The 12,315-nt window shown below is 41.1% G+C and overlaps 1 protein-coding gene across 9 annotated transcripts in view; it reads left to right on the top strand.

The window, feature by feature from the left end:
• Positions 1-12,315, top strand: part of LYST (lysosomal trafficking regulator) — a 173,521-nt gene that overhangs the window by 38,602 nt on the left and 122,604 nt on the right. For 8 of the 9 annotated variants that reach the window (XM_073338159.2, XM_073338161.2, XM_073338156.2 and 5 more), the window contains exons 2-3: positions 7,293-7,388; positions 11,826-12,024. In XM_073338159.2, coding sequence (XP_073194260.2) covers positions 11,833-12,024 — 192 coding nt within the window. In that variant the 5' untranslated portion in view covers positions 7,293-7,388; positions 11,826-11,832. The remainder of the gene's footprint in view (positions 1-7,292; positions 7,389-11,825; positions 12,025-12,315) is intronic. The other variant, XM_073338158.2, reaches the window with a different exon arrangement.

The following is a 12,315-nucleotide window of genomic DNA, read 5'->3' as shown; positions in this document are numbered from 1 at the left end:
CTCACTCCACCAGGGCACAGTCCTCTTCAGCGGCTTTCCTGGCTCCGGTTCCTACCCAGGAAATATGCAGGGCAGTGACATGGTCCTCCATACACACTTTCACTGCACATTATGTGATTACCCAGCAGGCCAGAGACTACACGGCGTTTGGTAGAGCGGTACTCCAACCAGTGGCACCTCCTGAACTTGAGCTTGTGATTCATCTGATCAGAATTGACATGAACAAGCACTCGAAAGAAAAAATGGTTCCCTTCTTGTAATTGTTCCCTTCTTGTAATTGTTCTTCGAGATGCGGTGTTCATATCCATTTCAATACCCTCCCTCCTATCCCTCTGTCGGGAGTACCAGGCAAAAAGGAACTGAGGTGGGGTCAGGTCAGCAGGGCCTTGGAAAGGACATGAACACATCTCAAAGAACAATAGTTCAGAGAAGGTGAGTAACCATTTTATCCTGATGCTTGTTGAAACTGGCAGGTTTCCTACACTCTGAATTTACTTACAGAATACATGAAACATATCTGTTTTTCTGTTTGTGTTCGATAGATTGCTCTGCATCTCTCATTTTTTTTAAATATCCAAATTGAAAAGGTTTGATTTGGTGCTGAGTGCCATGCGTGGCTTTATGAAGAATACTCTAGAAAACTGTTACGCTTTTGAACATAAGGGTACTTGTTTTTACTAAAATTTGCCAAAAAGCAAAAAAGGACAAGACACAGATATTGAATGTGTGCTTGTGTCAGGGTTCCCTCCCCACTCTGAATTCTAGGGTACAGATGTGGGGACCTGCATAAAAGACCCCCCTAAGCTTATTTCTACCAGCTTAGGTTAAACTTCCCCAAGGCACAAATTCTTTGTCCTTGGAGGGTACACTGCCACCACCAAGTGATTTAACAAAGAATCAGGGAAAGGACCACTTGGAGTTCCTATTCCCCCAAAATATTCCACCAAGCCTTTACACCCCCTTTCCTGGGGAGGCTTGAGAATACTATCCTAACCAATTGGTTACAAAGTGATCATAGACCCAAACCCCTGGGTCTTAGGACAATAGAGAAATCAGTCAAGTTCTTAAAAGAAGGATTTTATTTAAAAAAAAAAAAAAAAAAGTAAAAAATCACCTCTGTAAAATCAGGATGGAAAATAACTTTACAGGGGAACAAAAGATTCAGAAACACAACAGAACTTCCTCTGGGCTTAGTTTCAAAGTTACAAAAAAACAGAAATAAACCTCCCTCCAGCAAAGGAAAAATTTACAAACAGAACAAAAGATAATCTAACACACCTTGCCTGGCTTTTACTTACAATGTTTGTAATATGAGAGACTTTTAGGATGGTTTATAGGAGAAGGAGTTTTCTGACTTGATGCTTCTCCGCTTCCCAAGAGTGCGCACACACCCTCCCCCACTATTTGAAAGTATCTTTTCCCCATTGGTCCTTTTGGTCAGGTGCCAACCAGATTATTTGAGCTTCTTAACCCCATATAGGTAAGGAGGAATTCTAGGCTACCCTTAGCTGTATGGTTATGACAGCTTGTAAGTAGTTGTCATTACTTCCTGTTTTTCCTCTCTCTAGATTGCTCTTTAAATTGATTCTTGATGCTCATTCTGCCCTTCCAGAGGCTGGTTATTGCCTGTCAGATGAAATAAGACACTTGTACAGTCCTCTAGATAATTCTTCCACTTTAAGACAACCTTTTAGTAAAAACTGTGTAGTTAGTTACAAGAAACAGATGCTCTTAACTAACTCTCCCAGCTTTATTTCATAGGTAGTACTTCATTCTCTCATTCAGACCATTAAGCCTGACTAAATAGCTCCATAAGCAGCACTGCTTGTTGACATTGTCATTTCGGATGTCTATTTCATGTTGATAAGTAGTGCAGTCCTGTAAATCCACAGCAATACTGATGCACCATTTCACAAGAAATACAAGTACAGTAGCTGATTTCTAATTGCTCTGATATGCTGACACCAGATTCAATGCCTGCTGTAAAATCAACAATTTATAAGAAAGACACAATCATTTTTATAATAGTTTAATTGAAATAAAATAAAAGGTTTTGCAAAATCTTCAAGGTAATGAGATCCATATGACTGCACAAATATTACCAGTAGAAACTGTTTTTGTCTGGTGCATCAAAGAACAAGTTTTTTCTGTTACCACACCACCACCATGAACACCCCAACAGTGGATGTGGCTAACACCTGGAGGTCCCCACTGAGATTGTGATCCCATTGTTCTTGGCCCTTTGCAGCTGCATGAGAGATACAGTCACTACACTAAGAGCTTGCATTCTAAATAGATGAGGGAATATATCTTAATCTGTGTCTTGTTTCACAGATGAAGTGACTTGTCCAAAGTCACACAGGAAGTCTGTGTCCGAACAATAATTTATACAGACCACGAGTTTAAGTCCAGTGTATTAACCATAAGATCATCCTTATTCTATAACAAACCACAGAAGGAACTTAGCATGGTGCAAAGTTGTTTGAAATGTTTAGACAGTAGTGTTTTCACTTCAGTGTGACTAATTCTAGCGATTTACTTTTAGCCATTAAACTTGCCTATAACATCACTTCACAGTTTTGGACTTTCCTGTTTCTCAAATAATTCTGTCCTTTTAAGGTTTATCTTGGTATCTTCAGGTTTTTAACAAATACAGATGCAAATACTTATTCTTATGCCATACAAAATTGCCAAAAAGGGACCTTGCATAGTCAAGGAGTCAGTCAGAAAATGGGTTCTGTGCCCCATACAGAGTGGCACATAGCACTAAAACATACATAGGACTGATGTCTTGGATTTAGAAAAAAGTATAATATTTGGTGTTTCAGAAATATGTACTCGTGTAACTGAAAGTTTCTGTAAGGGAACACCAGCAGAGAGTAGCATGCTCTTTGTCTAGGTAGAAAATTGACACTTGTACCTCCTCAAAGAATTGAGTTTATTGGGGCCCTTCTAGATTCTCAGTTTGAGAACACTTCTGCAGAATGAACTATGACAATTCATGGCCTATGTCTGGTTCTGCGGCATCAATCTTAACCATGGTCCGTATATGCCTCAGGTTGTTGGACATTATGGCTGAATGCACATACATGATCCAGCATATGAGATTGTGCCTTTGTCCTCTTCAAATGTGGCTGAAGTTGGTCTATCGTCCGGGTTGACATTTGTTGGACAGGCTGGTCTGAGTGCTTCCAGCAATCCTGGACTCCTTACCATGGTAGGTAGTTGAATATAATGTATGCCAGGGCCTTCCATTTGCTTGTTCCTCACCAACCAGGTCACTGATGCCTCCTCAGTAGGCCGGGGAACACATCCAAGGACATTGAAAATTCAGGGCTTGTGGTCAAAACAGGAAGCTTCCCTGCATATCAACACCCTGGAACTTCAAGCCATTTATGATGTCTGATGAGCCTTTTGGGATCACATCAGGGACTCTGCAGTTCACATGCTCACCAACAGCCCTACCATAATATACTGCGTGTGCAAGCAGGGAGGAGCTTGCTCCAATCATCCCTGTTAGGAGGTGAGGAAATTTTGGCTGTTCTGCATCAAGGAGAGCATTATTCCTACAGCCACTCACTTATCTGGGGCTCAGAATCTCCTGGCTGATCACGTTGGCAGGAACTTTTCACAGAATAGTAAGTGATATCTGAAGTCCAGTGTGCTGAAGTCCATATTTGCAGAATGGGGCCTTCTAACCAGCTATCTCTTTGGGACAAGAGACAACAGGAAGAACAGTCAGTTTTGCTGTCAAGCGGGTCTCAGTCAGAGCTCCTTGACCAAAGCCTTGCACCTCAGTTGGGGTTTGGCTCTGATGTACACCTTTTCCCCTGATCCCAATCATCCCATAAGCCATTCCCAAACTGAAGTTGGATCATGCCAAACTGATCCTCATTTACTGCTGGAAGAATTCTGTGCCACTGCACGCACACAGCATTCATGTCCCGTGTGGATTTCTTTGCTTCCATGCAGAAAAGTGACTTTCTGATGAGGAAGCAAAAGGAAGTCGCAAAAGGAAGTCATGCGCCCCTCCTCAGCAGTGTGGGTGCGTCGTTTCGGCACCCGGAGCAGCCAGCATAGAGGTAAATCACTGGGTGGGGGCAGGGCTGGAGACACCTCTGATGGTGCTGGGTCAGACCACCCCCCTCCCCATCTGCCCAACCCTTATGCATCTGCCCCCTCCCCCAGACCTCCCTGCTGAGCCTCTCTCCTCCCTCATTCAGAACCTCCTCTTCTCCCCCCCACCCCCCCACCCCATCTGGTGGCCGCACCCCATCTGGGTTCAGCTGCTAGTCCCAGCTGGGCTGGGAGTGGGGAAGGAATTCAGTTCCCATGCAGAGAGCAGCTAGGGTAGACGCATCTCCAGAAACTACTCCTGGCTCTGCACCCCCACACACACACCCGCCCCAGACATGGCCCTCTGGGGCAGGTCTGGCCCTTACGCTGTGTCAGGGTTGGGTGCAGCCTCACAGCCAAGTCTGTGTCCCGGGAAGGTGAGGGGCTGCATGCAGGGTGATCTCCCATCTCTGTGCAGTCAGTGGCCTGTGCTGCCCACTGCCATGCTGGAGCCTCCATGTTTGTTTATTGGCCAACAAAATTTGCAGAATTTTGCAGATGGACCATTGGTTTGACTGAATATGGCTGTTCTTATGTCCTGCATTAACCAGTTTATGAGGTTGCTCAGACCTTACCTCCACAGAGATGGTGGGCCCATTTAACAAGAGCCCAAGCAATGTTGATAGAGTTCCTCAGGGATGTTTTGATACTGGGACATTTGTAGGGCTGCTTCTTGGCCTTCTAGACCTACTTCTTCTTAATCATATTAATTTGCTTGCTTGCTACTTCAGAATAAGAGCAAGTGTCAGTCGGTGAGAGACCAGTGTCAATGCTATAGTCAGCAAGAGGAAGAGAAGGTGTCTAACAATATACGATATAAGTGTGTTTTCATAGCTTTAGCTGTATACAATGCATGCTAGTACTGTATCACAGTGAGAAATCATTCATTATTGATCTTAAAAGCACTTCATATGTCTTATCAAGTGCTTAAATTGCTAAACTGAACAATAAGAAACCGGCAGAAGGTATTTTTACAGAAAACTACTTGGCTATTTTGCTCTGGTCTCCTTGCTGCTATTACAGATGTAATACATGCTAAAGATTGCTTTCCATACAGCCTACGTTATAATTAAGCTATCATATTTGATAAGTTTTTAGGACACATTTGAGGTAATAGTGATGCTTGCAAAGGCCCTCTCTTTTTTATGAACTAATTCTTATTTATAGAAATGTTTATTGTTTAAGTGCTCAACTTGAGACTTCTTGCACTTGATTTTACCCCCAGCTTCCTCTTCCAAGAGATGCTGACAACATGTACTCGCAGTGGTGTCAACTGGAGTTGTGAGTGCGCACCTCTTTGCATATGGAACAGGATACTAAAATGGTCCACCCAAAATTAGTGGACAGCCTTGAAAATATGTCATTTACCTAAGTTAAATTGGTAGAATACTTGCTGTCTGCTTTACAGAGCCATTGCTCTAAAGCACCTTCAGTCAAAAGGTGTTACTGTATATAAGCACTAACTACAAGTAGTATTCTAAATACAACTCAGATGAAACATGAGGCTGAAATCTGTGGAGGATTGGTAAGGATTCATGTTACCTTAGAAAACTGAGCAGTTGACATTTGATGAAGATAAAAGTTCACTTTGAAAAGTTAAAAGAAACAAACGCTGACAGTTTGACAAACTGAATCATAGTTGAGGCTACATGATCGGCATCATGGCCTTTATATTTTAAAAAATATTTGTCCTAATTTTAAGCATGGGAGATGTTGTATGTGATAGTCACTCAAAGACCGCCATGTTTTGGGATATTTAAAAACATTAAATAACTCTTCTGAAGCGTACCTTTTATTTAGAAAAGAATGAGGGATTCAGGTTACTTAAGTACTACCAGAAGAATCTTTTCCCCCCTTAATTCTTACACTGTAAAGACACGGGGGAAAAGTATATTGATAATCAGGAACTTCATTTTCCAGTTGATTGACAACTGCTCTTTTTAAATTTTGGTGATTAGTCAAAGAGCCATAAAGGGAGCTCTGTCTACAGTAATTTTCCTTCATGGCTATTTCAGACAAACTGCTATTTTAAATGTTCTGATTTAGTATATTTTCTCTAAAGTTTATAACTGTCTGTGTCTGTGTGGCCCAACGCTGCAAGTTCTAGACAGTTTTATTATAGTTATGTCCAGAGCTGCCAAGATTTGTGCATCTCCTTGTGTGATTTTTACTCACAGGTGAGAGTCACTTACTTTGCTTCACTCCCTGCCTGAACTAGTGATGGGGTAGATAGCTGCCTGAAGCTGGAGAAACTACTGCAGGTCAACATTGTAGCCTGGCTAGACTACAGGGAAGCATGAGAGGGCTGTCAGATAGATACGTCATGTGAAACACCTGGAGCTTCATTCTGGTCCTTGGTTTTTGCGCAAGCTTTTTTCCTAAACTTGTTGTCCTAGTTAGTCTGCCATCTGAGTCACAAGTTGGATCCCTTTTTTTCCTAGCCATCTTTGTATGTCTCCAAGACTATCTTATCTTTGTATGCTGCATACTTCTTCCTACCTAAGCATAGCACTTACTTTTCATCTCGCCTAGGGTAGGGTCTTGCCCACTTTGTCAGTTGTATTGTAATAATGATTGTAAGCCTGGCAATGATTTTGATTTACTGTTTCTTTCCTAAACTCATGAATTCTCTCTCCCTCCCCCCCCCCCATATTTAGGCCTTTAGATATTGGATATTATATGTTTTTGTGGTAGCACCCAAATAAGGGTCCTCCATCTTTGCATTCAGTTATGTTAGTCCTTACACCTGTGTATGCACTTCTCAAGCATTTACATTTGTTTGTATAATTCATGGCTTCTAATATTTGCTCCTCATTTGTAGTCACAGGTGTTAATGCTCAGAAAGTCTGTGTATACATGCAAATGATGGCTAATCTGAAAATTTTAGCATCACTTCTGTGGAAAAACATTTGTCAATAATTTGCCTCGAAATATTTGAACTACAGTAGCTTTTATGTTGTTTTATGTTGTTAGCTTGCATAATCTTTATTCCCTGTTACCAGAGTCAATCCTCCATCCTGACACTCAAAAAAGACTTGAGAGGGATTTATTGGTCAATTTCATAAGTTTATGAAACACTACATTTAAACTTTATTAACTTCAGAATTAGAAAATAGCATATTACAGATATTTTTTTAAAGACATTGTGACTTACAAACATATCTCTTGTCTTACAGATAAATTCTGGGAATATTTCCTTAAAGTTTTATCTCTTTTTCTCTTGTAAAAAGAAAAGAAATGTGTTAGAAGCTGTATTTAAAAACAACAACCTGGTAAGTAGCAGTTAGCATTTATATTACACACCATAAATATTTATTTCTACGTCATAGGTGTACATAGCATTTTCGTTGGTAGCATTTGCATGAGTCATAATTGGTACCAGCTAAGATCAGTGATGCCTCTACACTTAAAAAACAACACTTACCTCACTTCTCTTTTTCAAATAGGGGAGACTGAAATCTCTTACAAGGAAGAGTTCATTTCTGAGTTTCTTGTCTCTGTTTTCATCTCTGTTTGAATTTTTCTCTCTCCCTTTCCTTGAGTATCTTAACATCCTTCATTTCATTTTCCTTCCAAAGATCTCTTGTCATGCTTAGCCTTTTTCTGGTCACAAAGCATACTTTTTCTTCCACTCTTCCACTGCACAAGGCTGAAGGCTCACCTTTTGTAGTGCTCCTAGCTCCTGCTTGCACCATAAGTTGCAATGATTGGACCTGAATGCCACATTTTTTTCATATGTATGTAAACCACCCTGCCAGCCCCTCGTTCCAATTGTGTCTTGGCCAGAGATTTCTCTATGACCAAACACTTAGTGTTAGGATGTCCGATGTTACAGACACCTGTACTCTTTAAGTGTACAATTTTATTGCTATGAATGAAAAGGTGCTCATGCAAAATGCAGCTTTCAGTGGAAGAAGTAGTGATCACAACATTCACATGATGAGTTTTTGAGTATCGCATAACTTCTTAAACCCAAAATTATTGTAGGCTTGTGTTTAAAATTATTTTAAGATACATATTTGACATAATGACTGCACAGGGTTTTTTCCTCCATTTCAGCAACATTAATACAAGTATTTTAAAGAATGGAGTTAAGCAGTCCTTGAGATCCTTATTCCTATTCATTGGTGTGGAGGGAGTCACACCTGGGCCTGTTCTTACTGATCTCACATCTTAACTCTATTTTTAAATTTACTTTCGGTTCTTATATTTAGTCTTGTTACCAGTAACTGAAATGAGTCATACTGCATTTATGCTCTTCACTTCTTGTGTATTCTAGTGCACCCAATATTTTTCTACTGCACCACCACTGTTTCATGCCACTTTCACTATGCCTTTTTCAGTAGCATAGATAATTTTTGATCTTTCTGTAATATTAGAAGTTACAACGTAAATAATTTTCCCTTCCTGTTCATTTCAAATTGCCGGTGTGTGTTACTGGTCAACTAACAATATTACCATAATATTATTTACGAGAGGAAAGAGAAAATTCATAATAGTTGGGCGGGGAGGAGATAATCTAGACATGTTTCTTCTTATTTTTTGCTTTCAAAAATATTAAAAAATAGTGTCCAAATACTGAAATCCAGTGCACTGTGTGCATTTATTTTAAAGTAAAATTCAAATGTTTGGACATATATAATGTGAAGAATTGAAAGTAATCTTGCTCTACTGCATTTGAGTCTTCTCCAAAGTAGAATCACATTTTGAGCAACATGCATTATTAATGAATATTTATTTCAATCATTTGATTAATTAAAAGGGCCACTGTCCATCCTGGTAGATCCAAAACTGAATATTAACTTCATTAGAAATTGAGATGTTTTAGTTTTAAATCTGTTTTGTTCTAATTTACTTATGGTTTTTAAAAGTTTGATTTTTGAAAGTAAAGCCTGCTCTATCCTGGGAAAGATGCTGGAGTCCCTTTACAGTAACTCCTTGCTTAATGTTGTAGTTTTGTTTCTGAAAAATGCGACTTTAAGTAAAACGATGTTAAGCTAATCCAATTTCCCTCATAAGAGTTCATGTAAATGGGGTGGGGGGGGAAGGTTTAGGATCCAGGAAAATTTTTTTCACCAGACAAAAAACTATTCTTTCTCTCACTCACACACAGAGTTTTAAACAAACAATTTAATACTGTACACAGCGATGATGATTGTGAAGCTTGGTTGAGGTGGTGAAGTTAGAGGGTGGGATATTTCCCAGGGAATGCCTTACTACTAAATGATCTTGCATTTGGCTGAGCCCTCAAGGGTTAACACGTTGTTAATGTAGCCTCACACTGTACAAGGCAGCATGAATGGAGGGAGGGGAGATGGCATGGAAGACAGAGACACACATCGGGTGTGTGGGGGGGCAGGACAGTGGGGCGGGAGGAGGTATTGTTTCATGATCTCTGTGTGTATATGATGTCTGCTGCAGTTTCCATGGTATGCATCCGATGAAGTGAGCTGTAGCTCACGAAAGCTCATGCTCAAATAAATTGGTTAGTCTCTAAGGTGCCACAAGTACTCCTTTTCTTTTTGCGAATACAGACTAACACGGCTGCTACTCTGAAACCTGCCTTTTTAAGTAGATCAGCAAGTTGAGATGGCAGCTGTGGCCAGCAATCTCCCTCAGTCCTGAGCCCTGTCGTGTCCCCCCCAGCTCTGTATGGAGAAGGAGTAAGCGGGGGGCAGGAGCAGAGGCAACTGGGACACCCGGACATTAGCTTCCCTTCCTCTTTGCGGATGATACTAAACTGGGAGGAGTGGTAGATATGCTGGAGGGCAGGGATAGGATACAGAGGGACCTAGACAAATTGGAGGATTGGGCCAAAAGAAATCTGATGAGGTTCAATAAGGATAAGTGCAGGGTCCTGCACTTAGGATGGAAGAACCCAATGCACAGCTACAGACTAGGAACCGAATGGCTAGGCAGCAGTTCTGCGGAAAAGGACCTAGGGGTGACAGTGGACGAGAAGCTGGATATGAGTCAGCAGTGTGCCCTTGTTGCCAAGAAGGCCAATGGCATTTTGGGATGTATAAGTAGGGGCATAGCAAGCAGATGGAGGGACGTGATCGTCCCCCTCTATTTGACATTGGTGAGGCCTCATCTGGAGTACTGTGTCCAGTTTTGGGCCCCACACTACAAGAAGGATGTGGATAAATTGGAGAGAGTCCATCGAAGGGCAACAAAAATTATTAGGGGTCTGGAACACATGACTTATGAGGAGAGGCTGAGGGAACTGGGATTGTGGAAGAGAAGAACGAGGGGGGATTTGATAGCTGCTTTCAACTACCTGAAAGGGGGTTCCAAAGAGGATGGCTCTAGACTGTTCTCAGTGGTGGAAGAGGACAGGACAAGGAGTAATGGTCTCAAGTTGCAGTGGGGGAGGTTTAGGTTGGATATTAGGAAAAACTTTTTCACTAGGAGGGTGGTGAAACACTGGAATGCGTTGCCTAGGGAGGTGGTGGAATCTCCTTCCTTAGAAGTTTTTAAGGTCAGACTTGACAAAGCCCTGGCTGGGATGATTTAATTGGGGATGGGCCCTGCTTTTGAGCAGGGGGTTGGACTAGATGACCTCCTGAGGTCCCTTCCAACCCTGATATTCTATGATTCTCCTCCCTCCCCTCCCCCAGCAAGCAGGAGGCTCCTGGGAGCAACTCCAGAGCAGAGGGCAGGAGCAGGACATAGCAGTGCAGGGAGGGATAGCTGAACTGCCGCAATTGATAGCCTGCTCGGCGGCTATGCACAGGGAACTTAGGGGAGCGTGAAGATGATTGGGGGGCTGCCAGTCCACCCTGAGTCCAAGCCCCCACTAGCTAGCTGCAATGGGCTGCTCTTTCTGCAAGCAGTGGACAAAGCAGGCGGCTGCCAAACAATGCTCTAAGGGAGCATTGCACACCTTTTAAATGAGCATGTTCCCTAATTAATCGCCAACAAAACAAGGTTAACTGGGATGACTTTAAGTGAGGAGTTACTGTACTTGTGCCTCACTTGCGCAGTGGTGCTGGGATTTTCAAAACCATAGGAGGGAGCTAGATGCCCAAATCCCATTGAATTTCAATAGGATTTGGGCATTTAGCTCTCTTAATCTTCTTTGAACAAAGTCCCAGCCTATGTATACAGTACGCATGCATACTTTATAGAGAGTGAGAAGATGCATTTAGTTTGAATTCACAGTGTTTATTTAGACTTTTTTTTTAAAAAAAAATCCTGCATCATGGGATGTCTGATTTTCCTCTGACTTAGTCATTTTCCTTTAAGTTTTAGCTGCTGCTAAATATGCGGTCTGGGCATTACAGCTTACTTCTAGGTTACTAGAAAACTGGAATTAAGCCATTAATTTCCTTTTATACATTCACAAGGGAAACTTTTTTGCTTTGTGGAAGTATATTTAATAGATATTGTATAAATGAGTGTTGCATGTTAATAGTTAGAAAATATAAAAACAATCATGAGTATATGAAAATATCTCATGATCTGGATGAGAGACAGAAATGCGTCAAATTTACAGATGGTGGATATTAGTGACTAACTTACGTTTAGTGTAGTTCATGGAGGGTGAAAATAGCTGAAGCCACACTTTTTTTTTTTAAACTAATAGAAATAATTTTTTTAAACTTGTTGAGTCTTATAGACTTCATGTGCAGTTCAAAATCTTGAGAATTGTAAACTTTTTCAAGGATACTCTTTGATACTTCTGTTTTTCTTTTTTGTATTTGCAGCTCAGACATGAGCAGTGCCAGTAATTCACTGGCACGTGAATTTTTGATAGATGTCAATCGTCTCTGCAATGCTGTTGTCCAGAGGGCTGAGGCCAGGGAGGAGGAAGAGGAGGAAACTCACATGGCAGCACTTGGACAATACCTTGTTCAGGGTCGTGGTTTTACTTTGCTTACCACGCTCAATTCCAACATAGATCAGGTAATAGTTTTCATAGTTTTGAGTAACTTGTAGATTATATTTGCATTACAGCAGCTTGCACTTCTGCTGTTGTGTTTTTGAAGAAAATATGTTTGTGGCAGGATGTTCCTCTTTGATAAGCTTTTTTGTTTGTATTTTCCCTTTGAGATTTTGTACTTTCTTCTCTGGGTTTTCTTATTTTGCATGGTCTTGTGTGAACATGATTAAAAAGGAAGTGTGAAAGACCATAAACTTTTTTTATTTTGTTTAATAGTAGCAGTTTTCTTTCTGTCCTTACTAGAAAAAGGACAA

This window comes from Lepidochelys kempii, chromosome 3 (assembly GCF_965140285.1).
Source record: "Lepidochelys kempii isolate rLepKem1 chromosome 3, rLepKem1.hap1, whole genome shotgun sequence".
NCBI lineage: Eukaryota > Metazoa > Chordata > Testudines > Cheloniidae > Lepidochelys > Lepidochelys kempii.
Note: the sequence above shows the minus strand (reverse complement) of the source record. Positions and strands in the feature narration are given on the sequence as shown.